General features: G+C 53.8%; 1 protein-coding gene across 5 annotated transcripts in view; it reads left to right on the top strand.

Moving 5' to 3' along the window:
- Positions 1–6,731: 6,731 nt before the first annotated feature.
- LARP1 (La ribonucleoprotein 1, translational regulator) overlaps positions 6,732–19,765 on the top strand; it is a 47,673-nt gene continuing 34,639 nt past the window's right edge. Inside the window, exons 1-2 of one of the 5 annotated variants that reach the window (XM_080398147.1) lie at positions 6,733–7,306; positions 17,995–18,045. In XM_080398147.1, the coding sequence (XP_080254273.1) occupies positions 6,955–7,306; positions 17,995–18,045 (403 nt within the window). In that variant the 5' untranslated portion in view covers positions 6,733–6,954. Of the gene's footprint in view, positions 7,307–17,994; positions 18,046–19,765 lie in introns of all 5 variants that reach the window. The other 4 variants (XM_080398148.1, XM_080398151.1, XM_080398150.1 and 1 more) reach the window with 4 other exon arrangements.

Here is a 19,765-nt window from a genome sequence, read left to right as displayed (position 1 = left end):
CTCGCTGATCAGCTGCTGACGGGGTGTTATCGGGAGGCTCAGTGGCGATGCCAGTGTCCTTGCTAAGGGGACTGTCCCCAGCTTGATTTGGTGGCACCAGGACAGCTTGGTGCAGGGTGGGGAGGAACAGTGTGTGCCGCTCTATGCTTTGGCATGGCTTCGCTTCTGATTTATCATCTCTCCCACTTTGTGGGCCTTCAGCTCAGGGGTGGAGGTGGCTCAGCTCACGATTCAGCAGGCTGATGTTTTCTTTCCACCAGCAAAATATTTGGGAAAGCAAACACAAAGCTGGTGAGGCTGGGTGGGAGTTACAGCCAGAGAGCCTGGCTTGCTGCAGGGCACAAGTAGAGTGGAGAGGATGCTCAGAGCAGGCTGGAGCCGTGCCCCCTCCCCACACCCCAGGTGCTGGGTGCTCAGGAGAAAGATGCTGGCTGCCAGAGGAGTATCAGTGCAGGATGGAGCTCTCCCCAGGTGACAGAGTGGGGAGGAAAGCCAGGAAAACCAGCTCAGCAGAGAAACCTCCCTGCAGCAGGAGCAGGGATGGGAGCAGAAATGAGCAGAGAAGGAAGAACCTCATGGCACCCAGGAGCATGACAACACATCACCACAGCTGAAGGGAGGTCATTTAGTCACTTCAGGGGGTCAGACAGAGCCAGGCATGGAGCTGCCCTCGCTTCATCCCCTTTCTTTACGCGCACGATGCAGCTCTTGGTCACAGAGACGTGCGGTCCCTTCCTGAGGTCCTTTGCCACCCATGGTGTGACGGCTGGTGCCTGGGGCAGGCAGCCAGGCTGGGCTGGGTGGGGAGTGGGTGTGTGCAGACCCTTCACTGTGGGTGGTGGCAGGAGACCTGAAATCCTTGTGGGAGATCCAGCCAGGCAGCTCAACCCCACCATTCAGGACTGGCTCTTGATGGGGTTCCTGTCTGGTTTCTCCTCCTCTGGTACCCCCGTGATGCCCATCAGAGCCTGGGCTGCTGGCTGCCTGAACTCTTGCACACATAATAACAAGAAGCTTTTCACTTTCCTTCTCACTGTTTCTCACTTCCCTAGCTATCCAGGGAGAACAGCACCCATCAGATCTGTATGCATCAGTGCAGTGCACAGACCCTAGTGTGCTGCTCGCCAGAGAAACACCCGGCAGCGATGCAATTGTGCTGTGGGTCAGGCTAGGATTTGAATGGCAAAGCCCAGGGCTTTGCTTTGACTGCAGAGGGGTAAAAAAATATTTAAATAACTGCCAGTCACTGAAAAGAGGAGGAGTCCCATGGGAAAAGAGAGTATTTGCAGCCGTGCATGGCTGATGGTTTTGTCATGAACACAGAGCCTGTAAAAGGAGTGAATGAAGCTGCCGGGAGCTGCCTCTGATTTAGTATTTCATAACTTTGGTGGTTGACTCCAAGCCTTTTGGCTGTTAATTATCCTTAGGTGCTTAGAGGAAAATATCCCAGCAATTCCACCCATAAATCTTATTGATTCTTACCTTAAGTCTTTGGGAGCTTTTTGAGCACCTGCACAAGCTGCCACCACTTGAATTAATAGAGCTCCGCGGAGCAGCTGCTGGCTGGTGCCTCCCTGCACATTAGGCACGAGGCAGAAAGATGTATGTTGCCAGCTCTGGTGCAAGGTGTCGTGGCAGAGAGGCACGGACTTCTGAGGCTGCTGTGGGCGGTCAGGATCTGGGAGGGATGCAGGACATCTCATCTGAAGCACAGAGAGCTTAAGACATTTTGAAGAAGCATGCTGGAGCATTTATGCCTGATAGCGCTTTGTGGAAAAGTGTCTGAAATATTTTTGCTGAAATTTCTGGTGGCAGAGGGGTGGCATGGAGGGTAAATATCCACTGAAGAAAATCTCAGCCTCAGTGGTCAACTTACACCACGTTTTCACGAGCACCTGGAAACTGAAAAGATTTAAGGGACGTGTTAAGCAACCCTGAGCTAATCTATCTACAGCAAAATATACAAGGTGGGAAATTCTGGTCTAGAGGAGGTATTGTTTTCTACAACCAATGTCATCAATAACTAGGAAACGGGGACGTTTTCAGAATGTTTCTTGAGTAGGCAAGGTTACTTATTGGCTGTGGGAGATTCCTACAAGAACTGTGGATTTTGGAGGAAAAACTTGTGACGATAAAAGTAGTTATGTATGCTTAGAAATCCCCCCCCTCCAATCCCTTGATTAAAAACATGCAAAAACTGCACGGCAGACTTCAGATTTTTAATTACAGGATATTTCATCTCATTTAAAACTAATTCTTAATACCAGGAAAATCCACGCAGCACGCTGCCGACACAAACACGTTCACAGCACCACTTCCCAGTGGGCAGAGGAGGGTGGAAGCAGTGAGGGGCCAGGGGCTCCGCAGAGCTGATGGGAGCTGGATTCCACCCGGCGCGTGGCACGGGTGCCCTGAGCACCACAGTGCCTTGGGCTGGTCTGCAACATCAAACTGCCGAGCCCCAGCCCCTGGGCCCTGGAGTCCTGCTAAGTGAAAGCACTTTTTAATTGGGATGTAATGGAACTCGTTAGTGTCTGCTGTTTTATTACACAGGTTGAAAATTACTTATTAGTGTGAATGCACTCACTCTTCATGCTGATCGTTCACATGCTTTGCTAGAAGGGTCCAGGCGCGTTTATCTCGGAGCTGAGGAGTACCTTCCATCCCTCCGGATCGCACGGCTGCAGGCAGGAGAAGCCCACCGGACTGCCTGGGAGCACTCGGTGTGTTTTCATCTCCCTGCCCTGGCAGGAGAAGTGGGGAGTTTGCTGCTCTGGCTGCGTGTCATGCTTTTGTACGTGGCCCCTCTCCCCAGCGCAGGGGCACGAGTTCTGGGGTTAAAACCACGGAGCAAGGAGAGGTTAAAAGCTGCGTTAAAGAAGGAGATGTTGGAGGAGGTCTCTTCAGCAGAAACATGCAGGAGTGGGCGCCTTCTGTTTCTGAGCTAAAGCAGGCTGAAAGGCCAGTATGTGGGGTAGCAGAGGGTTTGGGTGTTTCATTTTAAAAGTACTCAAGTCCTTTGTGATGGCCACAATGTGACACTAATAGGTGCCTTCTGGGGTTGGGAGGCACCTGCCATGGCAGGGTGGCAGGGACTTGCTGGCAGCCTGCCCTTGGCCCCACTCACCGCTGGGGCTGCAAACTGGGACTGGCATTTGGGCTTCCACAGCTTTTGGGGGAGAACCTGAGACTGAGATGGGTTAGAGTTTCCTGATGAGGATCCTGAGGGCAAGCTGCATATTTTTCGGTGGGAAACTGTCAGGTTTTTTTGAAATTGAAAATTCCCTGTTCAATCTTAGGGTTCTGCACCAGTGTGGCACCCTCTTCTCGAAGAGAAAATGTTTCTTTTCCAGGAATGAGCTCTGGGTATCCTTTGAAAAGCTTTTCCTCTGTGGATGCCAGAGGTAGCCCTGCAGTCTGGTCAGTCACGCTGCATTTGCAGGTCCCATGGGAGCAGGACTCTGACACCCATCTGGGGCAGCTGGGCTCGCTGGAGGGCGGCACTGCAGGGCTGCTGCAAGAAAATTTGCCCAACCTTGAGTGCATCATCCCTGACAAAGTTCCTGCCTGGCAGATTTCAAGGAGCAGTAGCAACTACCATGAATAAGTCAAAGCATATGACTCAGAATAGGAAGTTTGGGCTTTCCTTGGCAAAATCCCCTCTCACTTTTGCAAAGCATTAAAGGTGCCTGAGCCTTAATACTCTGCCATCCACGTGTAAAGCTTGGGCTTTACTCATCTCACCAGGGAGCAGTGTGACTGGCACTGGCTGGCAGCAAGCAAGCTGGTCTGGAGGTGCTGGGGAGAGGAGAAGATTCCTTTCAGAAGCGCTGACTGCAAGGTCAGCACAGCCCTTGGATGCAGGGAAAAGAGATGAGGTCAAGGGTGTGCTGCAGCCGCTGATGGGCATTCGGTCCTCTGGACCGGACTAGAGCAAAACTGTAGGAAACATGTATAATGGTGATCTCCTTTCCCCAGTGCCAAACAAAATTAGGCAAATGGGACCTGAGAAAGGGGCTGAGCTGCCATCCAGGCAGGATGGTGGAGCTAAGGGGTAGATCGGTCACATCTGCTGCTTTGTGCTTCCCCCTGCCCCCACCCCGGCACACCCCTCGTGCCAGGCTACTGAATTAAAGCTGTTCCCAAAGGGAGGGTCAAGACCCTCGGTGAGGTCGCCAGACTGGCAGAAATGGAACTGGGGATCTGCAGGGCCAGGCAAGATGCTCGAAGATGTTAACGGCCACCATCAAAGCATCTTTAAACCCCCAGGCCAGCGTCAAAGCAGCCAGGGATCTGTGGTAAATATGCAAGCCACGCTTCAGTCAGGGAGAAATAAGTAAGCTGTTGTACAGGGAGCAAGGGAGGTGGGGAGCTCCTGCCCAAATCACTGCTCGGCAGAGGAGTTTCCCTGGAGCCTGCTCCCTGGGAGCCTGCGCGGGGCCAGCACGGGGCTGGGAGGCAGCACCCAGAGCCACTCGGCGTGGCCCAGGCAGGCACAGGGACACGTCTAGGGTGAAGGATGAGGCAGAGAAGCAGGCTTGGGGGTGACAGTTAAGTGCTTTCATTGAATTTGGGGAAAGCAGAGCTGGATTTCTTCCTGGTGAATCGTGCTACAGAAATGCAGAGACTTCTTGGCTGCTTCACAGCAAATCCCTGGAGCTGCGAAGCAGAATATCCATCCCAGTGCCGTAGATGCTGGGCAGAGCAGGGGAAGGTGGAACCGGCAGAGGTGGGGACACTGAGGGAGGCGTGGGGCGCGTGGAGCTTGCTAGGCACGGCCGGCGTGTTTACACCAGCTGGAGATGGTGCTCATCCAGCTTCCCTTCACGTGAAGGGTGGGTGTTTGAGAGCTGATGAGCCAAGGCGATTTGTCCCTGTGGCTGATGCAGAAAGGTTGCCCAGACACTTCTCTTTCTCCCCCCTCACCCATGCATTTTTTTCCTAACATTTAAAACTCTGCTGAGGTTTGGCTTGGCTGGCCACCATGTGAGTGGGGAGGGTGAGACTCCCCCAGCTCCCTCCTGCCTGGAAGCTTGGAAGCCAGTTTGGCTCTCAGCCACCGCGGGCTCCTTCCCGCTCACGTAGCAGGCAGAGCTGCGTCCCGAAGGGACCAAGCGGCAGGAATGCTCAGCCCTGGCTGGGGGACAGGACAGGGACCCCGCTGGGCTGCACATCCCCCAGCTGCAGCTTCCTCGACCAGCAACGCCTGTACTCCCCTTCCAAGTACCTGCTCCCAGAGAGGGTAAAGGTGGGAGCCTGGCTGTCAGGGGGGGCAGCCCGGGCCAATGGGGGTTGTGCAGCCCCCAAGCCGTGCTTGTGGGGAGCCCAGCGACCCCTGGAAAATCAGGGACTGGGTTACACGGGGTACAGGACACGGCTTGTGTTGCTGCAACTGAGGTATCAGAGCATCCCCTCCGCATATCCAGCCAGGCAGCCAGGCCAGCTGGAGTTACATAGAAACTTCCTTTTGGAATTTTAGTGGCCAAATTCTTAAACGTGTTTGGGATGTGGCACACACTGGTGATCCCTAAGGCTGTGGCACGCCTCTGAGCCAAGGGGTTGGGGACCGAGGGACACAGAGAGCTGAGATGGTCTCAGTGGAGCATCCCCAACAGCCTGAGACTCCCTCTGCAGATCCGCCAGCCCGTGGACGCTGCCGCCCTTCCAAACGGAGCGCTGAGCTCATGTTTCTCTCTCACCCTCTTCTTTCCTTCTAACAGCTCCACTGTGAGATCAGCTTTTCATCCTTCTCCGTGCCAGGAGTTTCATCTTCAGCGGCGGGTCACACCACCAGCTCTGTGGAGATGTCTCTCTGGGGCTACTGGACACACTGGGCTACAGGACACACACATGGGCTTCCAGACGCACTTTTCTGGGAGAAGTGGAGCGGCGTGCTCGCCCTTACAGAGAAAATGGTTGGATCTGATAATCTCAAAGGTCCTTTCCAACCTAAATGATGCTATGGAAAGGCCGGGAGAGGCTTGTTATGAATAAAAGAGGCATTTTTATGTGAATTAGACAGGTCGTGCTGAGCAATACTGGCAGTGCAAGTCGCCTTTGAAAGGTGTATGGCCCGGGCGCACATACACACGGTGGGGGGACAGGCTCGCCGGCTGTAAGGATGAGGGGACAGGCACCACGGGTGCCCATGATGATGACGAGTGAGTGACATCCCGTCAGCTAGAGATCAATCCAATATTTTAACCTCCCCAAAAGGAAGGTCTGTGGGTTTTGCCAGGCTCAGGACACAGGAGGGGCTCCTCGCACAGGGCTGTGCCCCCAGGGCACCGGGCCCCCTCCTGCACCCCCACTGGGGAGGGAACTGCCCGTGGCCGTTATCCCCGGGTGTGGGTACCAGAGAGCATCCCCGTCCCTCGGCGGTGGGCCGAAGCCTGCAGCAACATCCCCGTGCCAACCGTTGCTTCCCGGTTCACGGGGCCAGCCCTCGCCACTCGTGTTCTTGCAGCAGCGTCGCGCTGCCGGCCCGGGGTGCGTCCCGCAGCGGGGAGCCCCGGACCCACCGAGCCGGCAGCGGGACTCCGAGCCGGAGCAGGGCCCCCTCCGGCCGGCAGCGCCGGGGTGAAGCCGGGGGGTGAAGCCGGGCGGGGGCCGTCCCGCAGCGCGGGGGCCGGGGCCGGGGCCGGACGGGGTCCCGGCCGCGCGGCCCCTTTAAGCGCCCCCGCCCCCCGCGCGGCCGGGCGTTGCATCAGGCACGTGCGCGCCGCCGGCCGGCCCGCGGGGGCGCGCCCCGCCCCGCCCCTCCCCTCCCCTCCCCTCGGCGGCGGCGCGCACGGGCGGGCGGGCCGGCGCAGCGCGCGCCCCCGCGGCAGTCGCGTGGTCCCCGCGCGTCTCCATATTGCGGCGGCGGTGGGGGGGGGGCGGGCAGCGCGGCGGCGGCGGGGCTCGGGGGCGCCGCGTGCGAGGGGAGTTCCCCGGCGGGGCGGGGGCGCGCAGATGGCGACGCAGGTGGAGGCGCTGCTGCCCGGCGCCCCGCTGCTGCCCGCCGAGGAGCGCGCCCTGGTGCTGAAGCCGCCGCAGGACGGCGGCCGGGAGAAGGGCGAGCCGCCCATGGGCCCCGACGGCGGCCCCGCGGCGCCGCGGCCGCCCAGCGCCAAGCAGCAGAAGGAGGAGAGCAACAACCAGGAGAAGGAGAGCCTGCTGCGGGCGGGCGGTGAGGCGGAGGACGGCGGCGAGGCGGGCGGCGCGGGGCGCCGGGAGTTCATCGAGGCCCCGCCGCCCAAGGTGAACCCCTGGACGAAGAACGCCCCGGCCGCCGCGCCGGCGGTGAACGGCCAGTCGCCTCCAGGTGGGTGCCGGGGCTCGGAGCAAGGGCTGGGGCCGGGGGGGGGGGCTGGCTGTGCCGTCGACCGCGCCCCGGCCGGCCGCGCCATGCGGCACGGCGTGGGGACGGCGCCGCGCCTGCGGCCTTGCCGGGGAACGGGGCCGCGGCCGGCGTGAGGGGGGCGGCGGGCGGGGGGGTCGCTGGAAGTAGGAAGCGGCGGCGCCGTCCGGGGCCATGAGGCGGGGAGCGCGTGTGCGGGGGAGGGGAGCGGGGCCCGCGCCCGGGCAGCGGCCATGAGGCGGCGGGGTGGGGGGCGGCGCGGGGGCCGCTGAGGGCCCGGTGGGGGCGGGGGGCGGCCGAGGAGCTGGGTGGCCGGGCCCCGGGCGGCGGGCACACGGCGGCCGCCCCGCTGCGAGCACCCCCCCCACCCCCCGCTCCCAGCATTCCGCCGCAGCGCAGGCAACGTGGTCGCTTCCCCGGGCGCCGCCGCCGGCGTGAGCTTCCCCCGGGAGCGCGGCCCGGCCACCGGCGCCCCTCGCCGCCGCCCCCCGGCGGCCCTCCCCGGCCCGCGGCCTGGCGCTGCCCACGTGTGCGGCAGCGGCGCCCCCGGCGCGCAGGCCGCGCCGCCTTTCTCTGCCGACTCATGGCGGCGGCGGGGCCGGGGGCTGCGGCCGAGCACGGCCCGGCCCCTGCACGCCGCAGCCGGCAATAGGGGGTGTCAGCCGCGAGCCCCCCTCCCCCCCCCCAAGGGGAGCCCCGTGGGGAAGCGGAGGGGCAGCGTCCCGCGGGGTGATGCTGTCCACATCGCGCTTGTAACCCGCTGCCGTCGTCAGCACAGGCTGGACCCGCAGATCATCAGCATTTCCTGGGAAGCAGGGATAGGTGCTGCTTTTACCGGGAGGGCATCGCTCAAACCTGCTTCGAGGGAATCGGTAGGAAGAGGAAAACACGGAAGTTTTCACTAAACCTCTTGTTTGGGAAAGACTCTTAATTTTTCCAGCCTTCGCCTGTTAACTCTAAAATTGCACTGCCAGATATGATCAGATTCCTAATTATTGTACTTGCTAGTGTTTTGCAAGAACTGTTACTGCTTAGCGTGGTGATTCATCAGAGGTATTGATCTTTGGAAGATGGACAGCTCTGCAGTTTCCACCTGGAAAGCTGTCATCTTAACGGGGAGTACAGAGGAGGAATTAATTGCACCAGGTAAAAGTCCACGTTCAGATTGTGCGGTGGGTTGTCGTTGTACGCGCCAGCATAAGTGAAACATAACGAAATCCAGGCCAGCGTTGCTGTCCGCACTTGTGTCTTGCGGTATGACATAAAACTGGTCGCGTAGCTCCTTTGTATGAAAGCTGCACTGCATCATGCTGCCTTCTTGGGTAACAGTCCCTAGAAATAAACCAAAAGATGCGAAGTGGCAAGATTGAACATTCCCAGTTCAGGCTCTCTAAGGCGCATCCAGATTCGTTACGAGGCCCATCGCAAAGTTGTGTGATTCCTCAAAGCCAGCAGAAACTGAGGCAGTCTGCCCAACACAAGGAGGGGGCCCTTGTAACTCCTGAGATGTTTTTTTTTTTAGGGACAGATCGGGGGCGTCCACCCTGTGGTAGGGTGAGGGAGTAATGCCGCAACACTCAGAATTTTCATGGGCCCAGCACAACTGTCTCGGTATTCCCAAAGGTGTTTAAATAATGGAATTGGTTAGTGGTGCGTTTTGGGATGCTTAGCAGCAGCGACTGGTTCCTGCAGTGCCCCAGATGCTGCCGCTTGGCTCTCCTCTCTTGGGGCATTGTTTCTTTTGCTGCCTGTTCATTAGCAGAAGAGAGAAAACGTGTAAAATAAACATGGCTGGCAAACTCCCAGGAGAGGCAGGCTGGCAGCTGACCTTGCCTGGCAGCCCTTCACCCAAGTACCTTCTTGTAGAGTTTCCAGGCTCCAGTTGTGTCTTTACTGCTTTGGGTGGAGGATTTCTTTTGGCAGATGCTTACAAAAAAAACCCCCAACAATGGAGCGTGAATTGTGTGAGACTGTACTGGTGTGGTGAGTTGTCATGTTGCAGTGACCTCCAGGAGGATCACCTAAGGGAGGTGACTCCTTTGTACGCTTGAAGTGGATTTAAAACTCTGGAAAGGCACTACTGGATGTTTCTGGGTTTTCAGCAGAGATTAGAAAAAACATGGCTCATGATCCAGCCGTGTTCTCAGAGTAGTGCTTTGCATGCTGGAGACATTAAATGTTTCCAGCCCTCATCCTGCCATAGGTAGTGAGAAGACCAAGGAGCCTAGTGAGGACAGCTCTGTAAAGATAGAGGGATCCCTCTGTGACTTGTTTTACAGGCTTTGAAAACCCTGATTTTTTATAATGATTATATTAATTATAGACCTGTGGAGCAGATTTAATGGACAAGACCTACTCCTTAGGTGTTTACCCATTCTGTAATGGTCTGTGTTGGAATTGGTGCTTCTAAAAGTAAAGGCATTGAGCTCTGGCCCAGAGGAAACAGAGCCATCTTCAAGATCTTTGTGAGTTTCTGCTGTCTGTGTTGGAATATGGATAGGGAAAAGCTTAACAAACCCACCTCCAGTTTTGAACTGTTTGACTCACTGCAACTGGTAAAGTTGAATGCACTGGGGGTGCTGATGTAAGGGCTTGAAGAACGGTGTATTTTTTTTTTACTGATTAGGATTTATCTTCAGAAGTTGGTGTCTTGCCTACCTGCTGCAGCATTTTTATGCTTGAGGTTGGCAGTGAGGTCTCTTAGAGGGTGTTTGAGTGAATGTTTCTCCTTTTTCAGGAAGGAGGGCTATTGAAGCAAAGCGTCTCCTTGCTGCTTAACCCCTCCTCCAAAAAGCACAACGGCGTGGCAGTAAGTGGAGCAACCATTAGATCGAGTTAGACAACAGTGATACTGCTGATGCTGTAAGTGGAGGCTGAGGCTCAGCTGGAGTGGCACACCAGAAATTTTTCCTGGTGTCTTGACAAGATGCGTGTTACGTTTCTATTTGTGTGCGTTTCAGAGTCAGGGTGCAAGAGAGCAGAGGGGATCCTTTTGAGTCCTGAGCAAACACATGGACCTGTCCTATGTGGCAAGTCTTGTACTTGGCACTGCTTACTGCTCGTGAGGGATGACGGTAGAGCTGGTAACAATGCCTCATTTTTACTCTCTAATGATCTAGTAACAGGTCTGTGTGGCTGTCCTCTCCTTATTGCCTGTTCTCTTATCATGTAAATAAATGCAGCCAGCAGCAGCCTGACTGGCGAAGGCACGATGGTAGTATGTGTGCCTGCAGTAGCAAAGGAAGCATTTTTCTGGCAAAAACAGCTTTGAGCTTTTGGCTATAAACAAAATTGAAAGTATTTTCTTAAATTCTTTTATAGAGGATTCTTATATAGTGGCTTGCAGTTAAGACAGCTCGACCTTCTGGAACACATTGTACTCCTCCGCTGTGCCCTGCACCAGGACTGGTGCTGATGCAAGCATTGGTGCAGACAGGTGTTAACAGCACCCCGTTTTGAAAACCTGCTGGATTTATTTCAAGAAATGTTGCATCAAGGCACTTGGCACTTCTTAATGTTTAAAGCCGTTTACATCTTGGAAGTAAGAACACGCAGGTTTTAATGACTGGTACTGCAACTGCCGACTTCGCCTGCACTAACTTCTGTGCTGGTTTTCATTCTCATTGTAAATGCTCAGCCAGGAGAAAAGCAGTGTATTTTCTAGTGGAGATGCAGGAGGTGTTGTATTTTCTTAAGTAGAGTTTCTTGCTTGCCGTTTGACAAATGCAATGGGTGGATAAGCAGTACTTTCCAGAAGGCACACCTTAGTTGCTAGCAGCAAGCACCAGGTTAGCTGACTATTGTTCAGAGAGCGCGCGTGTTGCTTTATGCCAGAGCAGAGCCTGGGTTGGCTACCAGTACTGAGGAGAAGGCAGGGGAAGTTTCATTAGCTTCTCACCCCTCGCTGACTAACTCGCCATAGGGCTTTCCTTGAAACCAGCCTCCAGTACAGGAGATAAGATGTATGGGAAGCTTATTTTTACCTTTGGCATTTCTTTGCGTTTGGGGTAGGTGCATGCATCTGCCTGCTTGGGTATCCAGCTTGGATACCGTGCTGTACACACCTATTTCCAAAGTGTTGGGCAATTCGTGCTCTGTCGTGGCACGTAATTGTGGAGCTCTCCTTGCTGTTGTTACAACAGAGCTGCTATCGCAGCAGGAGTGTCATCCCCCCGCCGCCCCAAGTTTCCTCTCTGAAATACTGTTTTGTTCCAATCCCACAACTCACGTTTGAGTAACTCTTCCCATCTTGTTGGGGAGAATAAGGGTAACTGGAGCTTGCCGCTCTCAAAAAACCGTGAAGCTTAGTGTTTTTCCTCCCCCCCATACCTTTGCCCTTCAGCTTTGTGCTGGACCTTTGCCCCGTTCAAGCACTGTTTGTTTCGGGAAGGCTGGGGAATGCTGCGCAGCTCCTGAGAGCTGACTCACTGGCCCTGGTTGCTGGGCTTCAGCGCTTCTGCTGTGACCACCAGTTCCACGTTGCCAGGTCCAAGGTGTCACTGGAAGATTCTCACCAACCGCCACCTTGCCCTCATCACCTTTTAAGATGTTTATTGCCTGTGGTGCTGTGGAGGTTTCCACCAGGGTTGCATTTGAGATCGCTGGACTGGGCAGCAGAAGGACTTGGGTCAGGTGTGAAGACAACAAGTGCAAAAAGCAGGGCTGGGAATGGGGGCACTGGGGCTGCAATGCTCCGCTCTCCGTTCCAAATTATGACACCTGATCCTTTTACTGTGCTCAAATAGTGTGAAATTATCCTCAAGGGAATGCCAAATGCCAACTTGGATAGAGTGAGGTTGCTCTTTGCATACTCGAAACTACTTTGTAATGAATCTCTGACACCACCTCAGTGGTGGTGCTTGTTTGGCTGAATAAGGAACGGGCATTTTAGAAAGCTGTGCCATCTAGACCAGGTTGAATGTTTTAATCCTTACTGTTACTATGGCTACAAACAGCAAAGGTTTTTTAAAATCATCTTAATGAAAACTTAAATACGCTTGAATACCGCCAGAGGATTGGGGTGTCCTTGGTGGTGGTGCACCTCTCAGAGGAGCTCTGCTTTCATCTCCATAACCGGGTAAATGGGGGTACAGTGGCCTCTCTGTAGCTCTGGCAGATAACTGGTAGGAGAGCTGGGAAGGCTTTTTGCTCTATTCTTACCGTAAGTCCAGTTGGGAGTGGTGAGCTTTGTTCATTCCCAACCACGATACGCGTTTACATTACGGTCTTTATTTATCTTCTGGTCATTTTGGCATTGGAACCTTTGCTGACTTCCAACCAAGGGCTTAAGTCTGCATGCCACTGGCTCTGTCAAATCCCTGGCTTGCTGTGCGCACAGGGAGCTCGGGGAAAGAGGCAGTACAACCTTGGTGATAACTGCTGGGTGCTCTTGTGGTAATGCCATCTAGGTGGAGCTTTGCAGGGCAAGAAGTTGTCTGCTGGAGTTGGGTAAAGCTCTGGGTAGTCTATGTGGATGTATGGTCTCTGGCGTGGCCAGCTCCGCATGTGTCCGTTTCTTTGCTTGAGACCGGGCTTCAGTTCAAAACTTACTCTGCAGGTCCAGGTCCTTGTTAGTGATCTCAGTGGAGTTGGTAGAGTTTCCTCCTCACCTTGAAGTAACTGGCTAATACGAACATCTAGCAGCAAATGATACAGCTGTATGACTTGAGCAGGTCAGAGAGAGAAGAGGTAAAAGAAAGGCTTTGAAGAAATTAATGCAGTGCTGTGAGAACTTAAGGCAGCTATTTGTGTACTTACGCAACAATAATTGGAGACCAGAACAAATGGGAACTGAATTTGGCCTTGAATAAATCAATTACCAGACTTCTGTGCGGGGAGAGTCCCGGGTCAGGGTCAGTCTGGGTTGTTTGGCTGAGAGAAGTGGGTGCACATACGAAGGTCCCACAGCCGTGGAGTAAAAACTGACACAAGGCATTTGGTGCAAATAGGTTTGCTGATGGCAATTCTAATACTGCGCAAGATACACCTTTGGAGAGGGGGAAGGGGTTGTGGAAATGGTGGTCAAGTGTCAACATGTTTCTAAGCAGAGGCTCACCCTGTAATCACAGGTTCCCAGAAGACGCTTCTAACTGAACTTTCTGCGTCAGAGTATGCATTTGTGCTGCATTTTGGGGGGCTTCTGTGGGCAGGCCCGGTGGATTGCCTCTTTGGAGCAGCTGGGCATGTGATGTGTTGTGGCTCTGCTGGTTTCGGTGTTGCACCGGGCTGCTGGTGGTGGTTGAACTGCTGGAGTCATCCTTAGCAGTCACCCGTCCCATCTTTGGTGTGATACTTGCTATGGATTTTGCCAGGATCAGGAGCTCTTCCTGCAGTGTTAAAGCTACATGTGCTGGGGGATATTCTGCTGTGGCATGCAAGGAGAGGGAGGGAGGGCTGTGAATTGGCTTGATCTAATACCTGCATTATCAGTGGTTTACCTTCAGTGTCCTTCTCGAGGAACGCTGACTTAGGAGTAGCAGCTTGCCTCGACACTCCCGTGTGTTGCAGTATGGTACGGGAACATGCAGCAGGCAGTTTGCTTCAGCACTCTGCGGTGGTTGTGATTTTTTTTTTTTTTTTGGAGTCATTCAGTTCCTTTACATGGTCACAAGTTGGAAGATTTGGTAGAGATCTTTGCTGTGGATAGGTTGGGGTTTACAGTGTGTGGGAGGAGACCGTGGTGGCCCTGGCTGGGTTGGATGCACGACAGGTCAGGTGGAAGCCTCTTCTTGCTTTAGAAATGGCCAGTGAAGGTGGCTGTTGGTGTGACTGAGGTCTGTCAGTGCTGGTTCTGGTGACACTCAGAGGTGACACACGTGTCCTTTGTTTGTTTGATCTAGAAAATGGCACTCCGGTTTCCTCCGGAGCATGTGTGGCACGCACAACGTGCTGGCGGGCGCAGCTTGCCCTGACCTGCACTCCCGGGAAGCACGTTCGCTTCCTGCCGGGCACCCCTTGAAGTGGCTGGAAACAGGTCTGCAACCTGCTGCTTTAGCAGGCAGAGCTGGCCCTCACCTGGCCACTTGCCCACAGGTGCTTCGCCAGCTCCCCAAAGTGGCCCTAGGCTCTGATGGCACCCAGGAGGGTATCTCTGCCCTGCGAGGAAGGTGGAGGCGGGCGAGCATCCCTGATGCTCCGCGGTGTTACTTGTTGGCGATGAGAGCAGTAGTCGGGGGTGGGGGTGGGGGGGCAATGGGGAGAAACAGGGGCTTGGATGGGGCTTGTGAACCTCATGTGTCCTTGATGCATGAGCCAGAGTTACACCACGACTGGGAGGCTGGGGGGGGGGGACGGGACACAGAAATGTGCTGTGCCCTTCCTGCCCGGGGGGTGACACTTGGGAGCCCGGTGCTGCTCCACGCACCCCTGCCCAGGTGCTGTGGGGGTGCAGCCCCAGTGGCTGGGGGGTGGCAGGAGGAAGCAGTCCCTTCCCAGCACACTGCTGAGCACGTTTTTCCAGCTGAGCGGTGGCGTGTGCCGTGCTCCTGCAGGGTGACTCTGCAGTCTGCAGGGCATGGCTGCGCGCTGGAAGGGATCTGCCAGCTGGGCGGAGGGCGCGGGGCGGGGGGGCTGCTTATCTCCTTCTCCTTTCCTCCGAGTCATTTGACTTTTCTGACTCGCCTATTGGATGCACACATCATGGGAACGGAGGGTTTTCAGGGCTAGATACATTAGGTTTTAAGAAGTCTGAAACACGGAGGAGGTGAGTTTTTCCTGACTAAATATGTGGGGAAACAAGTATGAAATTGGAAAAGCCACAAAAATGAGGAAAGGGTAGTGTTTTGTTGATGGGAAAGTAAGAGAAAAGGTGTGTGGGGAGATTAGTGTCTTACCTGCCTGGTAACTCTCGGAGGTGCTGCCAGAAGGTGGGTGCGTTGCTGAATACTTAGCACTGTTTCTAAGAGGTTGTTTGTAATATATATTCAGCCTTCACACTAAATCACTATTTTATTTTTTTTTTCCTTCCCCCTTCTTTATAACTGTGCTTTTGGAAGCTTCTGGTCCGTGGTGTAAATGAGTGATTATTAATTTACCAAATGTTAGTTACCAAACTATCTGGTTTGTGCCCTTACAAATGGTGAAGCTAGTGATGGAATGAAGTAGTAAGAACTTGTGGCTAATAATCAACACTCAAATGTTTGATAAGCCAACATTCACTTCACTTCAGACTACAGGAAATTAATTTATTTAGATTCCCCAAGGTCAGATCTCCCATTTTTATGTATTAAATGTTGCAAAAGCAGCAGTGAGTTTATTTCTGCAAGACACCTGGGATTCTCACTACGACGACTTTATACCTTAACTGTAGCCCTTCCAAACAGTCACAGAGTCCACATAGCTCAGGAGCAATGTCTGTGTCAGCTCTCACAGCCTCACAGAACAAGCCTACTGAAAATAAAGAACATAGTAACAAGTAACAATGCTCTTGGCTTCATCTAGCACAAAAAGATATTTAAGGGAGTGACTGAAGCACTTCACGCTACCTGTGTACCTCCACACGGGCTCACCTTGGCGAGTTAGTCACAAGGTTGTATAAGGGGCAAGTAAAGGTGAAAAGAGAGCCAAGAATTAAGTGTGAAGAGTGACATCAGTGTACATGATGCCGAGAATATGTGACTGTAGGAGCAGATGTTGAAATGTGGAGGTAGGCATCCCAAAAACGTCGATGGGAGGTTTTACCCTGACTGAAGCGCAAGCGATGGGATATTTATGCATGAGAGCCCACCTAACAGGACAGAAAAGCGAATCACAAAGGTGTCTGCATCATGTGCTCAGATGACAAAGCATGAGACTTTACTGGCTGTAATCATATTAAATTTCACTTCCCAACTCCCAGCTAAACCTTGAGAGCTTGGGGGAATACCTAATATGACCTAACGCATCTTCTGAGTGCTCAGGAACCCTCTGCTGCTGCAGAGGGTCTTGCCCTGAGCTGAACAAAAGGGGGAGTGATTTCTTTTGACTTACCAATCAACCTCAGGTGAGCTCTTCTAGCTCCCCCCCCCCCCCCTTTTTTTTTTAATCAGAGGGTGACAGATGTGACACTTGCATGCTGTGCAGGGAGGAATTTGCTCTAAGTGACCCATGTTTTTAAAATGTAAAATTAAACCTGTAAGTACAACTGTGAAGATGATTTGGAAGAGACATAGCAGACAAGACAGACAACCCTCTTTAACTTCAGTTGGAACCGACATCTGAGTTGATCAAACTGCCATCAGAGAAGTGGAACCAAGCAAGGTTGGAGTTGGAGGGTGATTGGAAAAGCTGTGTGTTTGATTAAAACCAACCAGATAGCTCGGATGGGAGGGGGAGAACATCTCAGACTGTGAGCCTGATGATTTCTAATTCAGTTAAGAGATTTAATTATGTTGTCTTCACTGTGCTGCCTTGTGTATCCTACAGATCCCCTGCTTGGCGCTCTGCCCGCAGCCCTAAGGTGGAGAGAGCCTTGCAATGTTTAGTTCCTGGGGTTTCCACAAGGATTTATGGCACCCCCCGCCATCTTATGGGGCATACCCATGATACTGGTGTTTTTGAGGAGGTGGGGGGATCCTCTTTCATGGAGAGATGATTTCTGGCTATGTAATGGATCCCCCTCTGTAGGGAGAAGGATCTGTCCTGCCCACTGCTTATTGAACTGTCCTTAGGCAGAGCTTTGCTGTGGTGTCTGACACTGCCTGCCCTTAACTGCACGCAGGAGAGCGTGTTGCAGCGTGGTGTGCAATAGCCTGGTCAGAGGGAAACGCCATCCTGTATTCGTTGCCACAGCGTGGGATCCAGTTGGCTTCTGGGCTGCACCAAAATGGTTCCTGTATTTCAACATGAGTCTCTGAGATACGTTGAATTTGCTTGATCATGCCTGCAATTCTAGTGCCTGTTCAGTATCCAGTGGCTTAAAGAACAATTTGGGGAGGGTGTGATCGTCGGGCCCAGATTCATGTGGGGTTGGTCTCCTGGAAAGCTGGAGACTTCCAGCAGTGTTGCTTCGGGTTTACTGGTGATTAAAGGATGGGAGGCAGAGAGCTGGGTCACCAGCTGCTTCGTGGGAAAAGTAATCAAGCATCTTTAAGGTGCCCTGTACTTTATCTGTAGCTTTTTGTTGGGTGCATGAATAGGAGTGTTAGGACTCGTACTTGGAGTGGCAGTGCTTTGCTGCTTCTCCATTTTGGAGATGGTGGGGAAGGGGTTAATGGGAGAGAACACCCAGTGTTTGTTCTCTCCAGTGCAAGCACTGATAAGTGGATGGGAGAAAAAACAGCCGTGACCTTATAGTTATTCCTTGTGTGCCTACGCATATGTGAGTGTTGGATTCACAGGACTGTCTGTTTGGAGAGCTCTTGTTTTTTCTGGTCAGGCTGACCAGATGCGTTCCCCAGAACCCCACTGGCATCTCTGGTGCTTGGAGAAGAGACCTGGACTCTCTTTCAAGTGGATGTCTGAAAGGCGCTTTTGCTGGGCGCAGTGCTGATCCCACCGGTGACCGTGTGACTGCTGCTCGGTCGGCTCTTTTCCCCTTCTGTCCAGAAGAGACTGAATGTCAGCATTAAGGTACTGGTTCGGTTTAGTGTGTGGTATGAAGTTAAAGCTAGGGAGCTATCTTGGACAGATAATGCTCATATTTTGGAGTGGGTGATATTATTTTTTTTTTCCAGGGGTGTTCCTCTTGCACCTTGGTGATGCTGGAAGTCTTCATCCCTTTTCAAGTATGTGAAGTTAGCAGGGGCACCCCAGCTGAGCTTCACCAAAACCACAGCTGTATATACACTGAAAACCTATTTCAAGCATTTGTTTCCATGTGGTTTGTGGGAAATTGATGTTAGAGCTCACACTGGCTGCAGCTTTTCAGCCAATGTAGGTGATGGTGGTGTCAGGGAAGGAACCATGTCTCTCCTCTGGATGGAGAGTGGAAAACCACGTATGCGGGTCTGGTGGTCTGGATACCCTTGCAGAGAAACTGATCTGGAAGCTCATGAAAGCTTCTGTAGTTCTTTTTCTTGCACGGACCTTACTGGTGTCTTGGGACCTAACCATCAGCTTGGGGTTGATCCATCTGCTCAAACTTCAGCTTCTCTTTGAAGGGGGTAAAGATCCTTCTTGTTACAGTAGCTGAGCATTGGTAAGAGGCATGGGAGGCATTTGGCTGGACCTGGAAGCTGGGGAGGGTTGGGAAGATCTGCGTGACTGAGAGCTGGACCCTCCCTGAGCCTGCTTGACAGGTAACGAAGGAGGGGAGCAGGAAGCAAGCAAGATCTCAGGAGGGACTTAATTGGCCATGCTAATCTTTGGGTTTGGGGTTTCTGGCTTTGCTACTTTTTCCTAACAGACCTCACCCCCTTCTCTGCTGAATGTTGCTTTGAAGAGGCCTGTAACTGTCTCGGGAACCTGTGCAGGCACTGCCTTGGCCTCTGAGGGGGAGCCAGGTGATAGAGATTTGAGGTGCAAAGTTGCCCGGGGATGGAGAGGAGATTCAAGCAGCACTGGTCTCTTTGCAGCAGATGCTGGACTATGTAATTTGGACTTTTTTCCTGCCTGTGCTTTTGCACTGGGAGGATTGCCCTCATAGCCAGGGGAGCAGAACTGAATCGTCCCTGCTGGGTGGCAGGTCAGGTTAGGAGGAGAGAACCCCAGCAATCCTGCCGTCCACCAGCATTTCCCTTCCCTGTCTCTCTCCTGGGCAGCCAGTGCAGCCCTGCAGCTTTCGAGCCATTGCAACCAAGTTCTGGTCACGTCTCTGCTGCTGAGTCCCCGCATGACCTTGGAGAGGTCATTTTTTTGCTGACGTCCGAGTCTTTTTGTCTGCAAAATGTGGAGGATGATTTAATTACAACTGCATGGGTCAAAAGCCGGAACAAATCAGCTGGTGTCTTTCTGTAGCAGTGGCAGTGTGGGTGAGCCCCGTGTCCCGCTGGGAGCTGCTGTAGAGCGTGCTATCATGTGCGCTCGTACCTGTGCCTGCAGAGGAGCAGCACACCGGTACCAGTCAGCGTGCTTTGGCTACTGGCTGGTGGCGTAAAGCACACTGAGGTTGCTTCCCCCCCCCCCCCCGGTGTGGAGAGCAGAAGGTTAATTGCAGGTGTGGGGGCCGGTGGGGTGCAGGGAGCTAGTTCTTGCTGGCACGCTGCCTGCAGCCTTGCTGCCCCTCTTGGCAGTTACGGCTGCGGGTTGCTGTAATAACGAGTCAGCATTTCTCTTGTGTCAGGGCTAATGAGCTGCTCTTCAGCCACTGCCTCTTGGGCCCTGCTGGGAAGAAGCAGCGTCTGTGGCGGAAAAGGGGTGCAGCTGCTGGCAGGGGGACTGGGGACAGGCAGTAGGTGGTGGTGGAGGTCCCTTCCCAGCTGTAGCCCCTGAGCAGGGAGAAGGCAGGCTTCCAGTGAGGGTGTCTGGATTTGGCACTGGAGTGTGGCTGGTGGAGGAGCCGGGTTG

This window comes from Falco punctatus (assembly GCF_963210335.1).
Source record: "Falco punctatus genome assembly, chromosome: 8".
NCBI lineage: Eukaryota > Metazoa > Chordata > Aves > Falconiformes > Falconidae > Falco > Falco punctatus.
This window is presented reverse-complemented; position numbering and strand designations above follow the sequence as displayed.